Source organism: Talpa occidentalis, unplaced genomic scaffold (genome assembly GCF_014898055.3).
Source record: "Talpa occidentalis isolate TD23 unplaced genomic scaffold, MPIMG_talOcc4v2.1 talOcc4.4, whole genome shotgun sequence".
In the NCBI taxonomy this organism is placed as follows: Eukaryota; Metazoa; Chordata; class Mammalia; order Eulipotyphla; family Talpidae; genus Talpa; species Talpa occidentalis.
Genome location: NW_023604295.1, coordinates 133757679 through 133782857, shown reverse-complemented (window position 1 = coordinate 133782857; position 25179 = coordinate 133757679). Strand labels below are relative to the sequence as shown.

The 25179-nt window shown below is 39.6% G+C and overlaps 1 protein-coding gene across 1 annotated transcript in view; it reads right to left on the bottom strand.

The window, feature by feature from the left end:
- The window catches only part of PALLD (palladin, cytoskeletal associated protein), a 343422-nt gene that overhangs the window by 179792 nt on the left and 138451 nt on the right, over positions 1 to 25179 (bottom strand). The window contains 5 exon segments of the mRNA XM_037526416.2: positions 8422 to 8445; positions 8928 to 9069; positions 13476 to 13550; positions 16071 to 16176; positions 17958 to 18024. Coding sequence (XP_037382313.1) covers positions 8422 to 8445; positions 8928 to 9069; positions 13476 to 13550; positions 16071 to 16176; positions 17958 to 18024 — 414 coding nt within the window.

Below are 25179 nucleotides of genomic sequence, written 5' to 3'. Positions count from 1 at the left end.
ATCAGCTGCTCCTAGTGCAGCTGCTCCTAGTGCTTCCTGCCCAGAGAAACAATGCCTCCATCTTTGCACTACCTTCCCAGGACTTGGTGCTCTTAACCTTGGATCATTTTCACTTGGGGAAATAGGAGTTTCTGTAGACATTTAGAAAAATACCCATTGCCAGTTGAACGTCAGAGATTGCTTTCACTGCAAACGTAGGCATATTTCTGTGCCTTGAAACCTACATTTCAGAATCAGATAAAATGATTTTGGAGTGACGATCTTAATTCTTTCTTACATTATCACAATTTTGTGGGTTTCTTTAGTTAGACCATTTTCACAAAACCTGACCTTGTATATGGAGTTGTCCTTCTAATCCAGAGGGTCCTCTTGGGAATGACATTTTACATCTCCCCTATCTTTGAGGCTAAGTTAAAATTCCTTTATGTCTCAAAGTCTACAAAACCACCGGCTTTCTTGCCAGGTTCATTTGTTTCTCTTACCTTCTTTTGCTGAGCTATAGGTGCCCTGGCTCTTGGGCAGCTCCTGCAGAAGTGGCATTCCTTAAGTTCTCGACCCTCTCCTACTTAGCCTCGCCATTTCCACCTAAACATTACAATCTCAGAGGATCCTTTTTTGATGAGATTTGGCCAGCTCTGCCTCCTGCATGTCCCTTGGGATGGCAAACATCTATCCCTATTATATTTAAATTATTTGTTGTGTAACTGGCTTGTTGCTCTCTCATTCCCTGACACACTTGGCCTCTGTGAGAACAGACAGCATTTCTTCTGTGCATGGCCAGACCCTTGCATCACTTCCACAGCAGGCTCTCCATAAATATGGTTGAATAAACTTATGGACGAAATTTTGTTTGAGGGGACAGAAAGTAAACATTTGCTTTACAGAAGACCGTTTTCTAATGGAATTCTCAGGAAGACTGATTTTCCCACGTTTCCTCTGTGTGACTCAAATCTGAACAATATTCATTTTAGCTGAATTTTCAGGAACATTTCTATTGCATACATAAGGTATAGGCATGTACCAAGTTGATGATGAATGAACATCTACAAGTGATTTTACAAACTTAGAGAACATAAGAAAAATGCATTGACATGTTCTTTTATGTGGGATGTTCTTTGCTACATCTCAGTGATTTTTTTGTTTGACAAAATTTTAATTCAGTCCTCCCAAGACTGTTCAGTTTTTCCTTGGAAAATTTATCTGAAAGGGACAATAGGTCCCCATTTTGTTGAGAAAGAGGAGCATCACAGCTTGATTGGTTCGGACATTTATAAAAATGAAGGAAGCCATGAGGAAATGAGATGAGCCAGGTAGTAATACTCAACTTTCATCTGGTAGCCTTGTACTTGAACAAAGAGTTTAAGACAGCTGTAAAATACATTTTAGTGAGGAATGGAAATCAGGAAATGACCGCTTATGTCAAATAAAGGGAGTTAGAGGCTTACTTAATTATACTGAAAAAAATGGCCTCCAGTATAAATGGAAAAAAATTTAAGTTATTAATAACTCCAATTATGATCTACTTTAATCCAATTTTCCTAAGTGAAAGGTTTTGATTGGAGGGCATATAATGAATTACCAAATTGGAAACTTTTTTTATTTTTGCTGGAGGTAAATTCTGATCTTTATAGTTAACCTACAAATTACCTAATTACATTAGTATCTCCCAGAAGTCAAGTTTTTTATTCACGTTCTTGGACCTACTTAACCCTTGGCTAAATGCAAACAAAACCATTTTATTTGCAGAAACACACAAAATGATGAGGCAGCAAGGATACTATTACTGGGTCCCTTGGATAATAAGAGGACATTTTCAAAAATACCTTCCTTCACAATTTGTGTGTGTGTGTATGTGTGTTTGGCAGGAGAGGTTACAGTCTAAGTAAAAAGAAATCCAGAATTAACTTCCAAACCACATGGCTTGGCTAACACAACTGATAATGAAGAATCCTGGACTAAAACCAACATGATGAGATTCAGACTGGATAAATGAACCACTGTTTGTCCATCAAGTTTTAAAAAAGATACTATCAATACTTCAGAAACTCTGCATAAGCCCAACTCAATCTTCTTGTTTTCTCCTTTGAGTCCATCTTTCCTTTGATTTTTGTTATACGTCATCATACCACAAGAACTACTCTTGTCTAAAGAAAAGGGAACTGTCCTGTGTTAGAAAAAAGCTGCCAGGGTATATCTTGGGGTATAAACTATCAATACTTCAATTTTTCCATGAATTTACAAAATCCCCCAGAGGTGGTAGTCTGTGGGCAAGGCCATGAGTGAATCCTGGAAATGTAAGGCTCACCCTGGAGACACAGTGCAAGGCTCAGCGTGGGCAGGAAGCTCACAGCCAGCAGGAAGAGTTGGTGCTGGGGGGGGCCTCCAGACTTTGTTTTGAAATTAAACATGGCCGACTTCCAGACCCCAGCACTGGATCAAATCAGACACTTCTGTGGGGGATGAAATGAGTGTTTGCAGTGGATCCAAGAGGCATAGCAGGAAGGAGTGAGCAGGACACGCCACATAGTGATAAGAGTTTGGGTCAGGTTCGCCACCCTGCGTTTGTTTCTAGGTAGAAGATGCAGCAGTGGTGATGGCCCTTGGTGATGAAAGCCTCCGTGTGTCTGTCTCTGACCACAGTGTTCCAATCTGCGCTTGTCCCTCATTCCTGATGTGCAGCTGCTATCCTCCTGGGAATTCCCTTTCCTCAAGTCCATTTGATCTCCTGCTTTCTGTACCCTACATCTTGCACTTTCTGGATCAAATATGTTGAGGCACATCCTACCTAAAGGTTTGTGGAGGAAAAAGTCTTAGGGACTTTGCATCTGAAACATCCTGACTATAGCTTCACATCAAATTAAAGGTTTGGCTGGCTGCAGAAAATTGGAGGTCCCATACCTCAACATTTTTTAAGGTTTTGCTTCAATCTATCTGTACTGTGGCTGCTGAGATGTACTAAGATATTCTGATGCCAAGGGCTTATATGTGACCTGATGTTTTCTTGCTGGGCACACATATCATCATTTTCTTGTATTGGATATTCTGAATTTCACAATGATGGACATACACTGCTATGAATTTATTTTCATACACTGCACACTCAGGGAGATTCTTTGAATCTGGAAATGGATTGCTTTCATTTTGAAGAATAAAAAAAATATTTCATTGATAATCTCCCTCCACCCTTTTTGTTCTTTCCTCCTGGAATTCCAACAACATATACACAGTCTTCTGGGGTGGGTTCTCTAGTGTCTGATTTTCTTAAATTCTCTCACATCCCTTTCTCTTTGCCTTATTTTCTTGCTCTGCTTTGTGGAATATTTCTCTTTTTTATCTACTACTGACTTTTTTTCATCTTCATGTTCCTCCCTTGCTGCTCCTTTTATGGTTTTTTATTTTTACTTCTTGGATGATCTCTCTGCATGGAGTTTTGATTTTACATGTTCTTCTCTTTGCAAGTCGGTTTCCTTCAAATTGCTCTTGGGGAAGTTGTTTGTTTTCTATCACATATGGCAGAGGTATCATCAGCAGCTCTTCTCTCTTCTTGTTTGACATGGTTTTGAGCTGATTAGAAGCTCTGGGAACAAGTGAGGGGCATGTCAGCCTTCTTCTTCCCACTAGTGTCATTGAGATAGTTTGTGTGAAAAACCTCTCATTGTCTATGGATTTTTTTTTCCCCACTTGAGATGGTCAGATTGCCTGGAGAGGAGTCTTAGTTTCCTCCAGGAGAGGTTAGGTTCATGAGCTAGCTACCTGGAAGGTGAGTACAGGCTGAGGGCTGCAAGAGGATCATTCAGCACTCAGAATCCAAATAGCCACTCAGGGTTTACTTGGTGCCCATTCAAACATGCCTAGAATCTCCTCTCTCTTCCCAAAGATTAAGCCAAACTTTCTTCATTCACAGGACCCTAAGTGTTTCAATAATTATTTTATGGTGCTTCTAAGCCAAAAGATATTCCTAACAACTTCATTTATTAAGCAGTCATTGCCAAAGAACTTAAAAAGCATTCAGATCTTGACAAGTTAGTTCCTGTTTGAAAAAGCATACACATATACGGAAAGATTATTTTTTTCTTAATAACTACAATTACTCACTAACACATGTATGCATGGGGTGGGGTACTGCATGATCATTTCTCTTGGAATCAGATTGGACACACCCAGCCTCATTTCATGTTCCATATTGATTTTCATGTGGTGCTTACTTTTTAATCACACATTTATCAAAATTTCAATCTCACAAATACAGGATGTCATAGAAAAGAATGCAGAAAGATCTTTGTTGAGAACCTGAACTATTTAGAGCTAGTGGTTTTCCTGAATCTATCAAAAGTTTCAAACATATTACAAGACCTCTGTCAGTCTGATGTGGCACCCCAGGGTACTCTGTCACACAGTTTGAGAACTATGGGCTATATAAAATCCATTTTGTATAACCCGCCATCTTAACTTAGACCAACATTAATTTTTTAACTATTTATAACCTATGAGAATCTCAACAATCTCACTACTGCCCTCCTCCAATTCAGCACATTACATTTACCTGCACATCAACAAACTATAATTTACTTTACATTCTGAACCACAGAATCAAAACATGGACACTATGTCGAAGATCTAGGATGACAGGTGTCATTGGTAAGCAGATTCATAGGCAAAGTTGGTGACACCACACTTTTCTATGTGTAGTTCTCTAGCCAGTAAGAGCCTTTTTTGGTATTTTTAATTTTGCATGCCATCAGACAATGCTATAGATGTAACTCAATACAGTTTGTGGCTGTTTCCAGACAGCTGAGTAAAGACCTGAGTATTAACAGCTGCCAGATGAGTCTTCTGTGCCCTCTACACCCGCACCCCCAGACTATTCTTTGAAGGATTTAATCAGAGTAAAGTCTGAATGTCAATGGAAGACCACAGTAAGTAATAAGACAAACGGATGTTGGTCTTAAGTAAGCTGACTAGCTATTAATTCACAAAACAGTCTGAAAAGATTTGTGATGCAAGATGACTTCTGTCTAGACAGAGGAGGGAGTGTAAAACACATTAGACAAATACAACACAGTAGTGACAAGAAAAACCTGTTTCAATTTCACAAATGTCTTGGGAGGAATCTGCTGTTTCCTTCTTTATCTAAATATCTAATTCCTAATGGGGTTGTATCAAGGTACTAGTGATTTCAGTTTTATCTTTAGAGTTTTAAGACATCTTACACATGAATAAGGAAAGGGAAGAGCATGAAGAGAGAAAAGAGATTAAAAAAAGTTGAGGGAGGGCCTCCCCAGTGGCGCAGGGGGTTGAGAGCAGCGCTGTAAAGCTGTCTGCAGACTCTGCAGCTCAAGATCCCAGGCCAGCCAGGGAGCAACCCGTATGGCGCAGCAGACCTCTCCTGACTCGCCCTCACCCGCTGCTCCCCTCAGCAGTGTACTTCAGTCAGTCTCCTGTTCTGTTCCTTGCTCTGTCTCTGGTGGATACTCTCAGCTCTCACACCTCTGGCCTGTACCCCAATTCTTGTAATAATAAATTAATAATAAATAAATAAATCTTAAAAAAAAAAAAACTTGAGGGAGGGAAATAAGAAAAGTGCCGAGAGGGAGAGAGGGAAAGGAGAATAAAGGGCAAGAGAGGTCCAGTTAAGCCCCAATGAGAGCGCAAAAGTAAATGTGTCAGAGGAAGAGAAGAGAGTAGGAAGAAAGGGTAATAAAACCCGAATGCATAAATACGTTCCTGGATTTCAAAGGCTATTTATATTTTAGCATTTGGAAAGCATCACTGACCTAGTCCCATAAAATTTATCTTTTGCCTCAGATATGCTGTAGTCATGTCTGTTTTCCACTTAGCAATGAGACAAACAGTTATCAGGGAAGACAGCTCCTACATTCATTTTATATAGCTGAATAGTTCAGTGGCCTTTTGGATAAAATAGTTTATCAGGTCATTTAAGAAAAGCCAACAGCTCAATAGGTATGTTGTTTATTTCCCTTGACATGTCAGTGGTCAACTTCAAGGTCAGTGTAAGGAGAACACTTGGCTACTAGGAAAAGAATCATAATTATACCTAGTTTTGTCAGGCATGCCAAATACATTGTTTAAATACAAATATGTTCCAGCATTTGTTTGTTCTGAAGTTTTACTCATAACAACTCATGCAGTCATTTGAATAGACATTCATGTGTTTAAGGTTTTTTGTTTAAAAAATATGATCATGGATTTTACTTAATGCTACATGCTGATTGTAGTTTTCCCGAGGCGGAACATTGTAATGCTCCACTATATAGAACAAGGAGCAATTCTAGTGGTGTCACAGTAAATAAAATTGTGGGAAATTATCAGTTTGGAAAACTAGTTTGTTTCATTTTCAATAGCTCCTTACTATGTTTTTTAAATTGTTTTTTCAGGTATTGACAGATTTGTTTGAAGTATTTTCTGCCAAGGAACATTTGTTTTCAACAAACACCATTTCTGTGGCAGGAATGGAGTAGTCTGTCCTCTTTAACTCTTTCAGCTCTAACAAAAGGGCAAATAAAAGTAGGAAAATTTCATGAATATGGAGAGGACAAACTCTTTAACACATTGCTAATGTATATATTTTTTAAAAAAGGCAATTCACATCTTGCTCTTTCGTCACGATTTTGCCATGTTAAACCAAAAGGCATTTAAATAAGTTCTTGAGTTCAGATAATTCCATTTATATTCTCTTTCCATCTGCCTGCCCATCCATCCATCCATCCATCCATCATCTATTAAAAACAGTAAATGCACATGGTATTTTTCTCCCTCTCATGACTTTCTGCTTTAGCATAATCACCATCAGTTCCATTCATGCTGTCACAAATGGCAAGATTTCATCTTTGTGACAGCTGAATAATATTCCATTCAGTGTATATGCCAGATCTCCAAAACTAGATGATTTCACTCACATGTAGAATATAAAGTAACAAAACAAAGGAACAGCAAAAACTAAATAAACAAACAAACCCTAGAAATCTGACTACAGAATTGATACCACCAGAGGGAAGAGTAGGGGAGAAGCAGTGAAGAGGGAACCAATGGACTATGGTGGAGGGCTATGTGCCCTGGGGGTAGTAGGTGTGGTATGGCAACACACATCTAAAGAGGTGTGAATCTATAGCCCTAAAATCATTTCCTGTTGTAAACCAATGCTGCCACATTAAAAAATACAATTAAAAAAATAGTAAATACAAAAGATGTGACCTAACTCCCTTTATGATTTCCATTTTAGCTCAGGCAGTAATGTGAGTCTCAGAAATTTCACATATCCACGGATCAAGGAACCAGCATGATGCAATTTTACACTAAGACACATCGCATATAAAATGTGAAGTTGTGTATTTCCACGTTTGGAAAGGACGACAGTATTTGATGTGGTGACTGACACATTAAGCGAGGCGACACGCTCTAGTTGTAACTCATGACAAGAAGGCAGTAGATCAATTCCAGTTGTTCCCCAAGGGCCGTACTCAGCACCCCCTGCCCTTTGTATTCCCCACTTTTAACGACCCGGTTCTCAGCTCTCAGAGGTTCAGGGCTGCTGGCAGTAATCCGACCTGTGGCAGCCCCGCCTCCCCCAGAACCTTCCAGTTCCCAGTGAAGGGGCAGAGCAAGGTCACAACTCCTAAGGGACAGTGGCAGGATGCCGAAGCAGAGGCTCAAGATTGTTTGGCAAGAAGTGAACCTGGTGGTTTGGTGATGGGAAAATAAAGAAGAGAGGCATGTCGAGGAGGTGGGTCTATGAAATCCCTGGACAAAACTTTTTGTTTCTTTTACAAACATTACTGGAGTCCGTGAGGAGTCGTAAACATCCAAGAAGCCTCAGGTGGGAGGAGAGAGGATTCTGGACCCAATGCTACCGGCTAACAGCACTCTGGTGAGGTCAGAAGAGCCAGCAATTAAGAGCGATCCCAGAGCAAGAAGACTCTCCTCATGCTTGTAGACTAGTAAAAGTTTATGGCTCAGGGCACATAAATGGGGAAAGTCTGGGGGTCCATTTTGCTCCCCTCTCGGGCTGCTCTCCTGTGAGACACATTTCTAAGCTGGGGGTAGTTAAGTTTGTGGGTTTTGGTCAGTAGAAATATGCAACAGATTGCTCTTTTCTTTGGAATTTAGGAGGATGTTTTTTCATCGTTCGTTTGCTTTCTGAGTATAAAAGGCTATATTTACAAAAGCCTTAAGTCACTGAGCTTGACTTTCTGGTCTGAATGGAACTTCATGTTTTACTAATAAAGAAGTTGATGTAAAATGCAGTGTACCGACCTCAGGATGAAGAAGATATGGTCTGAAAGGGGGTTTCACATTTCCCAGAGAACTGCAAAACATTGTTCTGCTTATGGCTTTAAAACAGAAACAAAGAACTATTGAAACCCCAAAGATACAAAACTGAAGAAAAAGGAAAAGGCTTCTTACCAGGTTCAGCTGTAGATCTAGGTTCTGCTTGCCACATGAGGGAAAAAAAAATCAAAACTGTGTTAGAATTGAGTTCTTTTCATAACAAACCTGTCTTTCTTAGTACCATGGTTAGGATCTGTCTGCAGAAATGTTAAACTCATAAAGGACATAAAGTGATAGTAGGTCAACTTATATTTCTATAAATAAACTCAAAGTTCAGGTATAGCTTTCACGAGGAAGTTTTTAAAATCGCAGTTCATAAAGGGTTTATAGGAAATTTGTGAACTCCCTAAAATTGTTGCCTAACTTTGAGTCCAAAAGTATACATGCATTTTTCTAAAGGATTATAAATCATCAGAGTTTCGAGTCCACATGTAAGCGAGCACCACAACTTTAACTGACTGGACCCTCCTGCACATGCATAGACTGTCACACCTTCACTGAGTGACTAAACCTTTCTTGGTTTTCCTGATGTCAAAAGGGGAAAAGAGGTCCTATCTGGGGGAATGGGCAACTCTCCTTACTTTTCTGTAGAATTCTGAAATCCGGAGAGTCCTGGATTTCACTCCCCTGTCGGAACCACTGGACCTGCAAAGGGGGTGCTCCTCGAACCCGGCACTCCAGAACCACCACCTGGCCCTCCGATGCCGCTATGTTTTGCAGTTCCTGAAATTCAGGGAAATGTTCTGCATTAGACTTTGGTGTCTTCTTACACAATTTCACAAGAGAGAATAAGATCTCCAAACCTTTGAGGAAAAATAGCCAACACTTGCATCATAAAATAATTACCACTAACTTGGGTAGGAATAAGCTCCCTTAAGGCCACTGATAATCAGCTTTCCACCACCTCCCTGTCATGGAATGTGTAAGGTTTACCATAAATTCTGTAGAAATTTTTAGCCTGTCTGAAAATGTATTGACTCTTTCCTATTTATGCAATTTTACAGAAACAACTGTTTGCCTTTATTTAAGGGTAAATAAAGGTGGAATGAAATCTTCTTTAAACAATTACACTCCTTTTGAATGTAGATGTTTAGGAAAAGCAGACAAGGAAAAAGACATTTGCTTTCACATGCTCCAAACTTTCCATGTACTCCCTCACCACCTCCGCTCAACCAGCTTCCTATGTCAGGTTTATTAAGATAAGGGGTTTTGGTATTTTCTCATTTTGAGGTTCTGAGTAAATTAATAAAACAGGCAGCATTTCTCTGGTCTTGACCTTCATTTCCTCCTCCCTGGATGCTGCCTTTGTCATCACCCCCCACCCCCTGCCACATATACACATTCTAACTCTAGACCAATAAATTTTTAAAATCCAACAGATTAGAAATTAATTTGGCTTCATAGATGCAAAGCAGTAAAGCTTTTATACTTGTTAAATATCAAAAGATGAATAGTTCCTTAATGTGTCTGCTTCCTACCTCCCTCCTCCAGGATAACTTAGCCATGGTGCCCACTTGAACTGTTGGGCTATTTAAACTACCTACTATAGAGTACTGGATCTGATATAGGACACGAAGAACTCTTAAAATAATTCAAATGTGGTGATGTAATTTACCTATATGTCAGGTGAAAATAAACAAATTCACATTAGGAAGTGTGTTTTTTGCTTTTCCCATTATCGAAAGAGAAAACGAATAGTGTGCTGGGAAAAACCAATCTTGCAAGTGGCCTTCAGAGGCTGTGCTAAAAGCACTCTGGAAATTCTAAAAGTCTGTGTCGGCAGAATAAGCATAAACATGGAAAGTCTGAGAAGGCATTTGGTAAGAATTATTTTATTTCACTGAAGTAACACTGCATTATAACATTATATAGTTTCAGGTGTGCACCACTGAAAATCAACATGTGTATACAGTACATTAGGGTTACCACTTAAAGTCTAATTCAATCCTGCACCATAACATTGTCCCCTGTGTCCTGATTCACTCACCCTCGCCCCCTTTCTCTGCTGGTAACCACTAATTGGTCTTCTAGTCTAAAATGTTTATTTTTGCTTTATTTAGTTTCTTTGTTTTCTCTTTCTACCACATGAGTAAAATCACACGGTGTTTCACTGGATAAAGACTACCTGGTATACACACACAAATGGAATACTTTTCAAAAAAAAAAAACCAAAAAACAAAAACACGAAATCCTGCCATTGGCAACAACATAGCATGACCGAGAGGGAAAGATGCTTAGTGAAATAAGGCAGATGGAGAAATGGAGTAAGGTAAGAATTTTTGTGGTGCTAGAATTTTTAAGTTAATAGATTAAGGTTATTAACTACTTCTGATTGCATTCCTTATCCTTTATATTTAAATGTAGCCAATCTCTGCTTTTAAGTGGACTTTTTAACTTTGTGCTGGGTCTAGAGATGAGTTCATTTAGTGGCTCAGGGCAGGAAAGTGTCCCCAATGCTGTCCAGCTTGTGTGCATGAATTACTAAACATCTCCAGGCTTGCCGAGGAAGCCATTCATAGTAGATCACAAACAGCACCCAAGTATTTTTCATGTTTGACCTTCAGGCTCTGAGGGAGACTGATTTATTCCTAGAGTTATGTGTTTTTGTTCAAACCTTGGGAAGTCAGAGGTGTAAGAAATAAAGCTTAAGCAGTCAAAAAATAAAAGGCCAGACAACTCCACAATTATTCCAGGATTGCAACTTAGCTCCTTCTGGTGCGATTTTTTTTGGTGCGATTTTTTTTTTTCTACTTGACAAAAGTCACAGCTAACACAGTTAGCTAATAGGAGAACCAGCAGAAGATAACCAGGAGTTCTGAAAGAGACTGAGAGCCAACGTTTCGAGGTTATCCTTGCCAATCTGGATCATAAACTCAAGATAGGATTTTGGGCTCCTGATGTTTCAGGGTCCACATAAGACCCTCTCTTGCCATGTATCAAATCCACCTGATATTCCCTGAAGGGGTACAAGGGACTTAAGTGTCTGAGAAGAAGTGCCATGTGGGCTGTCCTCATGGGTGTTGCTCTTAATCCCTGTCCCAGAGTCCATAACTGCTCTGCCATCCCAGCTAAGCCTACTGGTCTGAACCAGAAGCATTGGTTTTGCTTTTGACCAGGAATGAAATCTGGAACTCTTCCAGAATAGCATGAAAAAACAAACAGGTGGAGTTGCCCTCGGACTGGCAAAGCCCTTCTGCCATCATCATGACATACGAAGACAAGGACAAAGGTGTGAAGGGCAACAAAGCAAAGCCTAGTTTGAGTTATGGAGATCAACATGTTCATTTTCTAAACCTGTCCCCCCAAAACCAGAGTCCACACTCAAAAATGACTCTACAAAGAGGGAGAGATGCTGCCTGAAAGGAAAAAAGGGGAGAGCAAATGCGAGCAAGGAAGGAAACAGCCCTGCAGAAAAGAGACATGCTGTGCAGATACAGAAAGTAAAGGTCCTGAGACAGCCAAGGTGGTATGTTCTGTGCTGCAGGAAGGTTGCTCCATAGCTTGAGATTTTTTTAAACCAACTGCTGTAAACATGGAGAATTTTCTTTTACTCATTTGTATGAAGCTATGTGGTTAGTATAAAGACTTCACAGTTTCATTGGGGAAGGAAAAACCAACACTAGAAGAATGTCAGTGTCCCAGGAGTTGGATTACAAAGAGAGGGTGTGATGACATGGTTTGAAGGATTTCTCTTGGTGCCCAGGAAGAATCTATAAGATCTCCACATGCCACGCCATGGTGGTGGGGAAGCACAGTCTCATGTCCCCTGATGTCCCACTCATGTCCCCTGCATGGACTTCATTTGCTTAAACCAAAAGGTGGATTGGGCTGACCACAGACTCCTCCCACCAAATCAACTGTCTTGAGCTGTAACCTATCATGTGACACAGACTTTCTAGAAACGACTTAGCAAAGCTGCTTAGGAAAAGCCTGAAACAACACAAAGGTGAAGAAATATCAACCTCTGTGAACACTTCCTATTCTAAGCACCATTGAAGCCTCTGGTGGCTTCCATGGTGACACTGCTTTTGGTAGAGTTTTACATTATTTTTTTTTTTCTTGGTATTTATCTAGGAGGGGAGTTTCTAAGTGTTGTCATTTATTATCATTTGCTGTTTATGTTTAGGAAGAGATATTTAATAAAGCTGGATATAGGCTGGCTAGGAGGGAAAAATCTCACTCCCTACTCAATCAAGATACCCGCTCTATTCTATTGGTCACATAGAATTTTTATGGATTTACTTTACACATTTGTCTTTAAATGTTTACTTGATTTTTGTGAAAAGTATGGGGGCAGGAGTCTAATATTTTTTTCACTAGAGTATTCTTAAGAGTTTGTACCAACACCAAACTATCCTAAGCACTATAATGTTGGAAAATCTTAGTATCTCAGAGAACAAATCCCGCACGGGACCTGTTTCCCTAATGCCACCTTATTTTTCTTCTACACAAGAGCTTTGGCTATTCTTGGTCCAAATTTCCTTTCACATGACTTTTAGAATCAAATTCTCAAGTTCTATGACAAACAATAAAAAACAAGGAACCTGTAAAATTTTTAGCTAGATTTACATTACATTCGTAAATAAATATGGGAGTTGTGACTTCTTTATAATCTTCCAATCCACAGGCACAGCCTATCTCTCCACTTATTTGGGTCTTTTAAAATGTTTTTCAGTGAAGTTTTATGATTATCTTAAAACATGGAGGAGAAGGAAAAGAAATGCTACATGGAACCATTATGGAGTTGAACCAACCAATGAAATGGAATGTCACTCAGCCCTGGCAATGCAAATCACCAACTTAGGACATTCTAGAAAAGAAATTCTAGAAAACATGCTGGTTCTCCCAAATAACTTCTTGCACAGGATTTTGCCTTATTTTTTTGCTCCCTGTCTTGGCTTTCCCACTATTTTAAGCTCTGTTGGTCACCGACCACATCCATATTGTCAGCCCTTTTACAAGATTATAGTCACCAGCTGCTCAATAAACATCTATTTAGCCCCCAAAGTAGCCACGATAAGGCTACGGATGTGTTCATTTTAATTTTTTAAAGACAGCTATAAGAAGCCACATGTGAATGAAATTTGAGGATCGTGAAACACAGAAAACGAGACTTGCAGATGTCAGACCTTTGTGAAGACAGGAGGAAAGAAAGCAGAAGGGTTTCCATCAGGTCTGCAGAGATACGATGTCGGACTGTGAACCTGAAAAGGTAGAGACACATGGATCAAATTCTAAATATATAAACTGCTGAAAAGATGAACTAGAGAAAACTTCCATTATTGGGGTGGCTCCACATGAATGAAAACGAGTAAATGGATGTATCGCCATACATCATCCTGCTAGTCTGCCCTTACAATACAGACATTGTTCTACTTCCTCATTTCACATCTGTTCCTTTTCTCTATTCATGAGGATATTCAAGGTAAAAGGTCTCTGGTTCCACAGGGATCCATGAGATTTTAAATGCTATTACCAAATGGGTTTCTGTGTGTGGGACTTCCACAGGGGTCTTTTAAGAATTATCACAGACGTTGTATTTTATTTTTAAATATAGCCTGGATTCATTGACTGAAAAGCGCACGTTATTGCTAGTGGAATGGAAGTAAATGATCAGATCTCTACCTATCTTATTTTAAACTTGTACATTTTTAGATAGAGATTACAAGAAATAAGGAAAAAAATGAATATATTGGATTTTTTTTTCCTCCCAAATATACAAACATCTAAGTTATTGAAACTCATTGAATGGCACTTCCCTCTGGGGAGATAAAAAGGATTCTAGAGTAGTGAATGAAAATCACCTCTTCATGTATAATTATTTCTGTTCAATACAAGTAATCATTAGGCATATAATCCAAGATAATAGGGTTGTGATATCTTATGTCTAACTACTCCACCAGACATCCCTGTGTGCTGACAGAGTTGTAAAGAGGTGAGGGCAGTAATGGACCTTATTCATCATCCCTGTGAGATTTCTTACTGGCTTGTGACCCAGGCGTACTGGGTCTCACTTTTCACTGTCTTTTTATGTGCAAAAACATTTACATGTATTTATTTTGTGCAGACTCCACTGTTCCAGAATCACATCAACAGTAACACACTGAGCCCTCATGCCAATCCTGTGAATTAGCTGATATTGCCATTTTCACTTCAACAAGGGAAGAAACTAGACACAGAGAAGTTTCATCACTTGCTTAAGGTTTTCTTTCTTAGTAAGCAGCAGAGCAGGGACTCAAACCCAGGGAGGCGGGCTCCAGGGCATTAACCTTTACTCCAGGTGCCTACAAAGATAAAGCAATGGGGTTTCTCTGAACACTGCACTTTCCCAACTATGAAAGGGGAACGTGTTACTCCCCATTCAGTGTTCCTATAGACTTAAACCATTCTAACACCTGCTGTTGACTTTATTATTCACATATTTAGAAACATTTGTTTTTCTGCTCTAGGCATCTATTACACCTTAATATTTTTTTTTTCATTCTCATGAAGTGTTTCATGTCTATATTTCCTGTTTCCTGTACATAGTTTATAAACTGGGAATGGAGCGGTGATTTTTTTTTTTCTGTCTTGAAATGTGAAGCATAGTGGAGTGCATTCATTAAATACTTATTAATACTTGAACATCAAATATAATAAAGTGCATTAGTTTAATCAGAAATAGTTCTATAAATTCCACTGTGGAATTTATAGGGGTTTAAAGGGAATATTTACTTTATATGCCAACTCTAAGAAACTTATGCTAGCTGGTTCTTTCAAGTTTATGAACTCAAATGTCTTTTCTATACTGTTTGCATACTGCACATATCACAGTGTATTTATCTCACACCCTGCAATTGCTAACACACCTTTGAGTACTCAGTAGACAGAGGGCACAGATGTTCTCATAAAGCATACTTACTAGGAATGACTTTATATTTCAAGTGTGGGATGGGAAGCCTTCCATAAGGGGTGTATTGAAAGATACTCATAAAGGCAAAGTACCTTATTTAGTTTAGAGACATTTAGGTTTTAACTTTTTTTATTTAAGCCTTCATGTTTGTGTTTGCAATGTAAACTCATTATAATTTCTTGCCAGTACTTTGCATTGCTCTTTCCTGGATAGTTTTACAATGAAATAAAAACAAGACAAAAATACTTCATGAAGTCAAGGAATTTGAATTATTGTTTTTTCTTATTTATCTGTTTAGCTCTTAGGGATGGGGAAAATTTGCTATGTGGACTTTTTTTCTTCTAGTTTATTTTAAGTGAGCTAATGAATTTGGCTAAATGGAAGAGGGCACATAAGCTGGGGAATAAGTAAACAGTCATAGCTACAACAGATAACCATTTTAGCAAATTCCTATTAGAAAGAACAGTTCCCAGTGCAAGTCCAGATGTTGACTTACTAGTGGTGACTTGGATTAACGATTATTTTTAGTGGATTAAAAAAAAAAGAAATTTACCTACCATTTTCTTTTCTCCCAGTGTGTTTTCACTTAGAAAATATTTCAGGGTATGTACTATTTAGCAATCAAAGTTATATTTTCTTTCTTATTTGTTGAGAAATATATCCTTTTATCATTACAAGTTTTTTTATTCACATAATTTTGGTTTATAACATTATACATTTCAGGTACACAGTAAGATTAACACAACATCTATATATGTCACATATTGTTTAAACCAAAAAATCTGCTAATGAGTTTTGACTTCCTGTGCATTGTGGGCCAAAGAAAACTTACCTGTTGAATAGGGACAGATAATGGCTGAATCACAGCTGTGGTCACGCCTGTCTTTGGAGATGATGATCCTATTGTCAAGGAAACAGAAGTTGTTTTCTTTTGAGCTCTGAAAAATAGGGAAGCAAGCACTTAGAATTTTTTTAAAGCAGGATTTATTCTTTGTAACATGTCCACAGAACAGACTAGTTTGTTTTTGTGTTCTCAAGCCACCTCAACTGTAAGCACTTCTGAAATAGCAAGTCATAATGCACAGAATTGCTCTGTTCAGTATCTCCATAGAGTGGACCTTGTAGACATTAGCAAATAAACACATAAAATACTGTGTCTCAAATATTGCCAGAGGACAGATTATAAAACTTGGAAATCCTAAGAGAAAAGAAGATACAGCAGCTCATCCAATAACATTTCAGTCAATGTAGTCTCATTGTAACACTGATGAGGAAAAAGAAAACCCCAACCAATGTTAAAGGAGACCATGCTATTCAAGGACACGTTTTTTGTTTCATGTTGTTCTGCGTAAAATTGCAGTTTCCAAGAACCTGTCAATGGCATTGAGGACTTACTATACTTGGAATAAGTAAAATCTTTAGCAGTAAGCAGTTATTTGAAATCTTTAGGGCTCGGGTTCTATATTTAATTCAAAGTTTGGGTTGTCTATTTTAAGCCTAGCAGCTGTTCCAGTTTCTAATGTTATTGAGACCATCTTGGAATTTTTGTTTTTTTCTTAGTGCAAAAAAATTAGTTCAGTGTAGAGAAACACTAATTTTAGGTCCAGTTTTGCTAAGTAGCTAGCTGTGCAATCTCAGATTTGAGGTCCTTATCTAAAATCAGAGGTGGCAGAGTATATGATCTTTTAACAGCCCCTCAGCATTAATAATCAGAGGGTGTTTGATGCCAAATGGACATAATTGTTACGTATATACTAGCAGATCAAAGAACTACATCAGGATAGTTTCAATGTTCATGGAGTTTTTTTATGAAACTCTGGTAGATTTTATGTCATTTTTGCAAAATAATTAAGATATCAGCATTTTACTGATATTCCATATGTCTCCATAGTAAGGACTAAATTTTGCAATTTTCATGACAAGATTTTTATTCAAATGGAAGCCTATTTCTGGCTTACTTTGTTATTTTCTCATTTGCACAGATAAACTGGTTCTCATTTACAATTTATTTATTTTTTGTGTGGGACCCTCGCTGGTGGCCGGGGATCAAACTGGCACTGCAGAGGCTGCAGGCAGCCTCGCAACCCAGCGCTCAAACACTGCACCACCAGGGAGGCCCACTCATTTACAATTTATTTATTTTTTAAATATTTATTTATTTATACATGCACTGGGTACAGTCAGAAGCGCGGGAGGGTGAGAGAATTCACCAGAGCCAGAGCGGGGAGCAGAGCAGGCAGAAGGATCGAAGTACACTGCTGAGGGGAGCAGCGGGCGGCAGGAGAGGTCTGCTCACCTTGTGGGACCCTCCTGTGGTGGCTGGGGAGCAGCCGGGGATTGAACCAGTGCTGCAGAGGCTGTGGGCAGCTTTGCAACCCAGCGCTCAACCGCTGCGCCACGGGGAGGCCCCTCATTTACAATTTAAAGTAATGATTTAACTCTCTCAATGTAACAATGTGACGGTTCTTTTCATAAATTTATAACTAGTTAGTTGCTTTGAAAGTAACATTGCATAGGGTTTGATTTTGGCATACCAAGGATGAAATGTAGACTTCAAAGTTCAAATTCATAAGTTTAAAACTGTGTTCCCAGTTCTTGGATCTTTGACTGACATCAGTTGACCTTTCCCTTCAGAGCATGATGTGCCTGGCTCCATCCCCCGCCATTTCTTGGGGCACCCTTTGCCATGTGGATAAGTGATGAAACTGCAGGCACTTACTGTGGCATAGCTCCAGGTTTTGACTTGAAAACTAAACTTTCACTGTCAGAATCTGTTGAACTGGCACCTGGGAGAATATTAAAAATAATAAAGTTAAGATGTAAGTAGCATTTGTAATCGTTTCGAAGAGTAACATACTTCATCTTTAGAAATTAACACACAGTTTTACTTTGAAATAGAGAATGGTTGAGACCATTTTGACTTAGACTGCTTTTGCAGAAAGTCATTTACAAAAGAACTATAAAAACCTTTCTTCAAAGCAATGTGTTTTCAATGCCAGATTTATTATTAGTTTCATTTTTATCACTTTGGCCATCGCAGCCATACTTTTAAACAGCTTACAAGCTATAAAATAAATACGTGAGTCCATGTGTAAAACATCCACGGTCTTAATCTTTAACCCTTTCCCAGGGGAGTACCTGGTGTGGATTACTGTCTTCATTACCCTTTCCTTAGGAGATATTTTTCTGACTCTTTGCTAAATGAGAACATGACAGGGCTTCATGACCGAATAAGAGGGACTCTGATTTGGGGTCATGTCCTCCCAAATTAATTTGCTACATTTACTATTTCTGAATGAAAGGTCACCTGATCAGATGCTGACTCAAAGTGCAAACTATCGTTACCCTTTAATCTCATGAGTTCTGTGATGAGAGAGTTAAGGTTATAGATTTTAAATAATGTGATGGCTAGATGTATGTCCTTGATATTTCTTTTTTTAGACATATTTGAGTTATTTTCATTACTTAAAAGTATTTTAGTATAAAGTAAGACATGCTTATAGAACAGTAACAGAATTGTGTGTGATAGCAGTGAAGATTAGCGGGTACCTTTCTAATGCCATTCTGTATAGGTTAATGGCCTGGTGTGTATCTTTCAGTCCATTTAATGCATTAACATAGTATGTTCATGTTCATATTTATACAAATGACATCATATTACATATACTCTTTATAATTAGTTTTTTGGATTTGCCTATCAGGACAAATGAAATATACACATAGTTAATTCTCTTGGATGGTTGCCTATATTCCTTCCTGTGCCTCTAATTTGTTTTTCCCATCTTTTATTGATGTTGAAACAGTCATAGGTTAGTAACTCTACTGGAATGTCTGCTGTCCCTTCCTGTTTATTTCCAAAACTACCACCAAGGGAAGGCTTTCTTCACCTAGTTCCTGAACTACTTAACAACAAATTCTTATCTTGCTCTCCTTGCCTCCCAGTCTCTCATTCATATCTTTAACTTCTGTCAGATCAATTTTTCTTTAACACATCTTCACTATTTAAACCAAAAACATAGATTATATGACCTTCTATTCAGTAAAATGAAAACTTCAAAACCTGTTAATGAGTGGTCATCATCTGTAACCTGGTTTTCTAGCTCTGTCTGCCAGAACACTGTGAACTTTCAGGTCTTAACATCCCAATCCAGAGATGGAAGGTACTTATGGTGTCTACTCTGCTAGATAAGGGGAATACAGTAGTGAAGAAATACACACACACACACACACACGTGAGCCCTTGCAGAGTTTCTCTTCTTTCAAGGACAGAGACTAGACATGATATATAAATACATGATGTGTTGGTGAATGAAATGGGAAAACTGTAACACAGTAGGAGTGTGGGGTGGGATGGGAATACAACGGGATGCAGCTTTGAGTAGGGGGGCAGGGAAGCCCCACCGAGACGGGACTTTTAATAAAGATCCAATTTTGATATGCGTTTTCCTTTCTTGACTTTTTCCCATGTTTGTGCCTTCAGTTATATCTTCCTTTTGCAGGAAATGACTACCCAGCCCCTTCTTGATATTCTCTCTTTTGAGACCAGCTCATCATTTATCTACACTGTGTCTTCTCTGAACCCACTGTTCTTGCTTACATTACACAGGTCACAGCATCATTACATGCTAGAAAATGATCAGTTCCTTGTGAAAACAGGCAAGGTTAGGAAGGGAACTACCAATATTTGACTAGTTACTATTAGTTTGGCAGTCTACTTGGCACTTTATATTACTTAACTATTATAATACTGAGTTATGTCCTGTTACAGATAAGAATTGAGTCACCTGGAGGCTAAGGAATTTGCATAAAGACACATAAGCGGAAAGCAGTAGCAACGGGATGTGCACGTATGCTTTCTGAACTTTGGTCTGTGACTTCCCCAGGCACGTGACCTTGACGAGCAGTACATGTCTGTACTCCTCCAAGAGCTTTACTCATGGCAGGTCTTTTAACTTCCAGTGTTGCCTAGCTTCTTGGGGGCAGAGTGGACACTGCAATTAGAAAAAAGCAGCAAGTTGGGAGAGGGCTGTCCCTGGAATACCAGGGCCAAAGCATTTGGACTTGAGGTGTAGGCATTGAGATGGGATGTAGGAAAATAACCAGAGCAACACAAAAGTTCAAACTTACTTGCTAACAGAAAAACCTAATCCAAAAAAGGTGACCAGGGAGAATGTTTTAACCACCACGAGGAGGTGGGGGAAGCTGAGAAGAAACCCAGGGAACCAACAGCCTGTTAGCACAGAGTTCCAGTAAACTGAGAGATCAGTTTTAAAGGAATCACGAGTGTCAGGGGGGCGGGCTGCCAAAAGTCCTGTGGAAGTTACCACAGACTCCAGCGCTGGAAGCAGCCAGAAGCTGGGGTGACAAATAGCTACTTTTTCCATCTGATTTGAAACATTTCTAAAAACCCCTTCCATTATCCCTCTTAGAAAGTATTCTTTTTTGCTACTTTTTCCCAGTTGATTTTCAGAAAAAGGTGAAGGATTGCCTGAGTAAGGACACATTTGCTAGTTTTTGCACACTTGTTCAACACATGTGAAATCTCAATGTCACGTCAGTTCTCAGGTGTCAGAGCAGCTCTTGTGGAAAGTGGCAGATCAAATCTCCCTCTGATGCCAATAAGTTCCCTCCCTCCCCCTCAGCGTAAGTCTTTCCTACCTCCTCCTCCTGCTTCCTCCTTCAGGCATCTGCTTTGCACCTGCTGGTCAGCAAAAAACACTCCAGTCCCAGGTAGACATTTTTCTTTACATTTTCCATACTACCACATTCGGTTTAATGCAGGCTCCCCTCTGAAAGGCACATGGTCTGTCCTTGTAATCACTATCCTGTTCAGTTAGTATGTACCTCCTATATGCTAACTGTTTGTGTATTGCTTCCCACAGGGAGTGAAGTTACCAATGACAGTTACCAATGACCTCTGTTCTGGCGATGGAGTGTGATGTAAATATTAAAATGAGCTTTGACTTTAAAAGTTGTTCCTGATCCATGGGCTTCCCTGGTGGCCTAGGAGTTAAGTGTCAGCGCTATCACCTCTACAGCCTGAGTTCAATCCCTGGCCGGGGAGCACAGCTGACCTCTCCCGTCTCACCCGCTGCTTCCCTTAGCAGTATATTTCAGTAGATCCGCCTGTTGTGCTCCCCACCGTGTCTCTGGTGAATCCTCTTACAACCCACACCTCTGGCCTACACCCCAGTTCTTCTATGAAAAAAAAAAAAAAAAGGTGTTCCTGGCCCAGTTTTGAAATGTGACCAATTTAAAACTCACTTCTAGGAAAAGATCCAGAAAATGCACAACAGCAAAAAATAGGAAGAAAGAAAACTCAATTATAATACCACCACTGAGACATTTAGGAGAATATTCCTGTAAAATTCATCTGCTTGTGTGTGCTGTGTGTGTGTGTGTAAATAGTTAAGTATATTTTACATAGTATGATGACGCTGTGTATATGGTCAATTATTGCTTCCCCTTCCCCCCATACATGGTGACATGCCTTCCTATGTAAGTTTTCTAATATCTGCTTCAAATACATTTGTCTGGGTTTACCAGAATTTTGACACTGTGCTATTAATGGATATATTTATCATTTCCATTTTGTAAACATTTCCCCAGAAAGGTTTATAAAACAGTGACATAACAGCATGGAGTGTTCCCCCCCATCCTGAAAACACTTTGCTATAGTTACTTTTACTTTCATAATCTTTTCATTTAAAAAAAATGCTGTATTTCTTAGTGGAAGCAAATATTGATACATTAACTCATAGGGTTTCAACCTCAGGAAGTAGGAAGACTTTGGGAAAGCAGATTTCAACAACTTAAAAAATACGATTTTAGTGAATCTAACTATGGAGTTTATCCCTTTGTATATGCTTTTGCCTTTCAAAATTTAAGGAGTAGATTCCCTCTGACTCCTATTCCTACTGCTCATTTTCCTCTCTCCCTTTTTTCCTCAGGTGCTACAATTACCAGCACAGCAACAATTACCTGCAATCTCGGAAAAGAGTAGCTGAAACAATGCCAGCAATTTAAAATTTTATAAATGATGAACAACTATAAAGGCATGAAAATGAGCTTTAAAAGATTTTTAATGACATAGATAGATGTCTGTGACAGAATAGGCTAAATAAAAACACAGTACAAAAGAGCATACAGTGAAAAACATACACCCTTATAGGGAAAAGAGGAGAAAGATCAAAATATTAATAGTGACACAAGGCACTGGGATTCTTTTTTTTTTTTTTTTTTTTTTTAAGGCACTGGGATTCTAACTTTTGTATCTTCTTTTTATCTGTTTTAGATTTTCAAAAATGAAGTTGTGCTATTTTTGCAATTTTAATAATAAGTGAAATTACATGCCAGCCATTGCTCTTGAGGATTAACTCATTCAATTCTTACAATGATCTATTTTTCTCCATTCAGAGAGGAACCCATAGGGCCTCTGAATAACTGTGCAAGGTCCAGCAGTGAGGAACACAGCTCGTCATAAAATATGAAAATTATTTAAAACTAAATAGTAAAAATGGCCAAAACTGTGTTTATATTCCTTTAGCTTTTCTTAAGTTTTCCAAATCTAGCAGAAGAAACCTTATGCTCAAGAGGTTTTATCCTGCTGGATCAACAGGAACAGTTTCTCATAAAACAACTCAGCAAGCTTCAAAAATGTTGCTTAAATGGGTGCACACTTTTATCTGACTATTCAAAGCACTGAGAATCTATAAACAAATGTCAAACAGGATGTCCCAACATGCTCATTCGAGTTCTCCTACCCTCTTTGCCAACTATTTTATAATATCCTGCTTCCTCTCTCCATCTAACCCAAGTCCTCACTCACCAGTTGGGGTCTAAACCAGTCTCCGAACCCACATTTTAGGACCAATCCCACCCTCTCTGGAGCCTGAAAGCTCTAAGAGTCTGTTGTAATCAGTTTATAATCAGGAGTGGGTGGTGGTAGTAGAAACCTTTGCCTTTAACATACACCTTTCCTATTTATATTGTGAGATTCTTTTTTTTTTTTTAAGATTTATTTATTTATTTTATACAAGCACTGGGTACAGTCAGAAGCACAGGAAGGTGAGAGAATCCACCAGAGCCAGAGCGGGGAGCAGAACAGGCAGACTGACGAAGTACACTGCTGAGGGGAGCAGCGGGCAAGACTGGAGAAGTCAGCCGCGCTACGTGGGACCCTCACTGGCTGGCCGGGGATCAAACCGGCGCTTCAGAAGCTGCGGACAGCTTCACAGCCCAGCGCTCAACCGCTGCACCACTGGCGAGGCCCTATTGTGAGATTCTTGAGAACCTCTCACCACCTAGTCCTGAGGCTGCCCCTCTCAGCACCTAGCGCACATGCAGTCCAGATTCCTTTTCCTTTTTCATTTTCACAGACTTTGCTATCTTGTTCTGTCTCCCTTCTGCATCTATGTTTTTCCTCTTGGATTATATTCATCAGCATGTAAATATACTCTAGTGATTTTTCTATGAGGGAAAAAAAGAAAAGCAAGCGAACAAATGAACTGCAAGACCCACCTATTTTGACCCTACATCCCTTTCTAGAGACCAGTCTGTATCTCTGCTGGTATTTGACAGAATTTTCCCAACACTATCTATTATTTGTTGCTCCCCATTCCATATTTTGCAAACTTTTTCAACTCATTCCATCTTATCTTTGGTTTTCTCTGGGTTTCTCAAATCCTTCTTGTTAAAATCACTAACCACATCACAGATGCTAAACTCAGTGGTTTCCTCCTGGTCCTGAGCTGACTGGACTTAGCAGCAGTGAGCAGAGCAGGTAACACCCTCCTTCCTGAACACTGTTTCTCGCTGCCCTTCACACCACTGTGCCTGGTTTCTCTCCTGCCCCGGGGGCTGCCCTTCCGACTCTCCTTCAATGGCATTTCCTCTCTCGCTGGTCCCTCCAGCGCTATGTCCAGTCCCATAGCTTTCGTTGCCATCCACATCCTAATGCTCCCAACAATATTTTTCTCTCCCTATGCTCTGGACTTCACACTTATGTCCAGCTATTGACTTGACACATCCACTTGGCTATTTAGGTCAGGATGTCAACCTCTGCGTGTTCAAAACAAGCACGTGTCTCCCTCTGTGTCCTAATCTGCTTCTTCTTCAGTCTTCCCCATTTCAGAAACTGGCAGCCTCATTCCCACAAATAGTAAAGCTTAAGTCCACAGAGTCCTACCGCATCCCTGCACCTAATCTACTGCATGGCTCGTGGAGTCTACCTCCGATTCTAAACTGGAATCTGATTCTGCCACTCCATCTCCATTGACACTGTCCTGTAATGCCACCATTCTCCTCTGTCCTGCTGCCACAGGCTTTTCTGCAACATCTCTCAGTTATAAGCCAAAGCAACAATTTAAACATAAAAATTAGATAATGTGACTTAAATTTAAACCCTCCACGATTTGTAATTTTATTTAGAATAGCGACCGCAAAGTCCTGTGTCCTACATGAGCTGCCCAGACCTCCAAGCTGCCTCTTCTCTTTTAAATTCCAGCTGCAATGAACTTCCTTCTGCTTCTTAAACACATTTGCTCTTCCCTACCCAGGATCCCATGAGTCCCTCCCCTCTGAGGAGCCCCCAATCTTCACATTAGCTACTTCTCAGAGCGCCAGTCTTGGATCAAGCCACTCCTTAGAGAGGTGTTCCTGATCCCCTTACCCTGAACCACTTCCTGGTCTACTCTGCATCCTCCCCTGGGCTGTCAGCGCACACAGGATGGAGACCTGCTCGTCCACCCATGTGCCCGCGGTGTCTGCACCACAGCCTGCCTTACAGGAGATGCTTAGCAAATGTCTGATGGATGGATATTAGACAGTCGTCCATCCAACTCCTGTTACCAGACTGAGTGCGGATCACAGCTGCCCCAATATATCAGAACCGTGTGTGTGTGTGTGTGTGTGTGTGTGTGTGTGTGTCAGAGAGAGAGAGA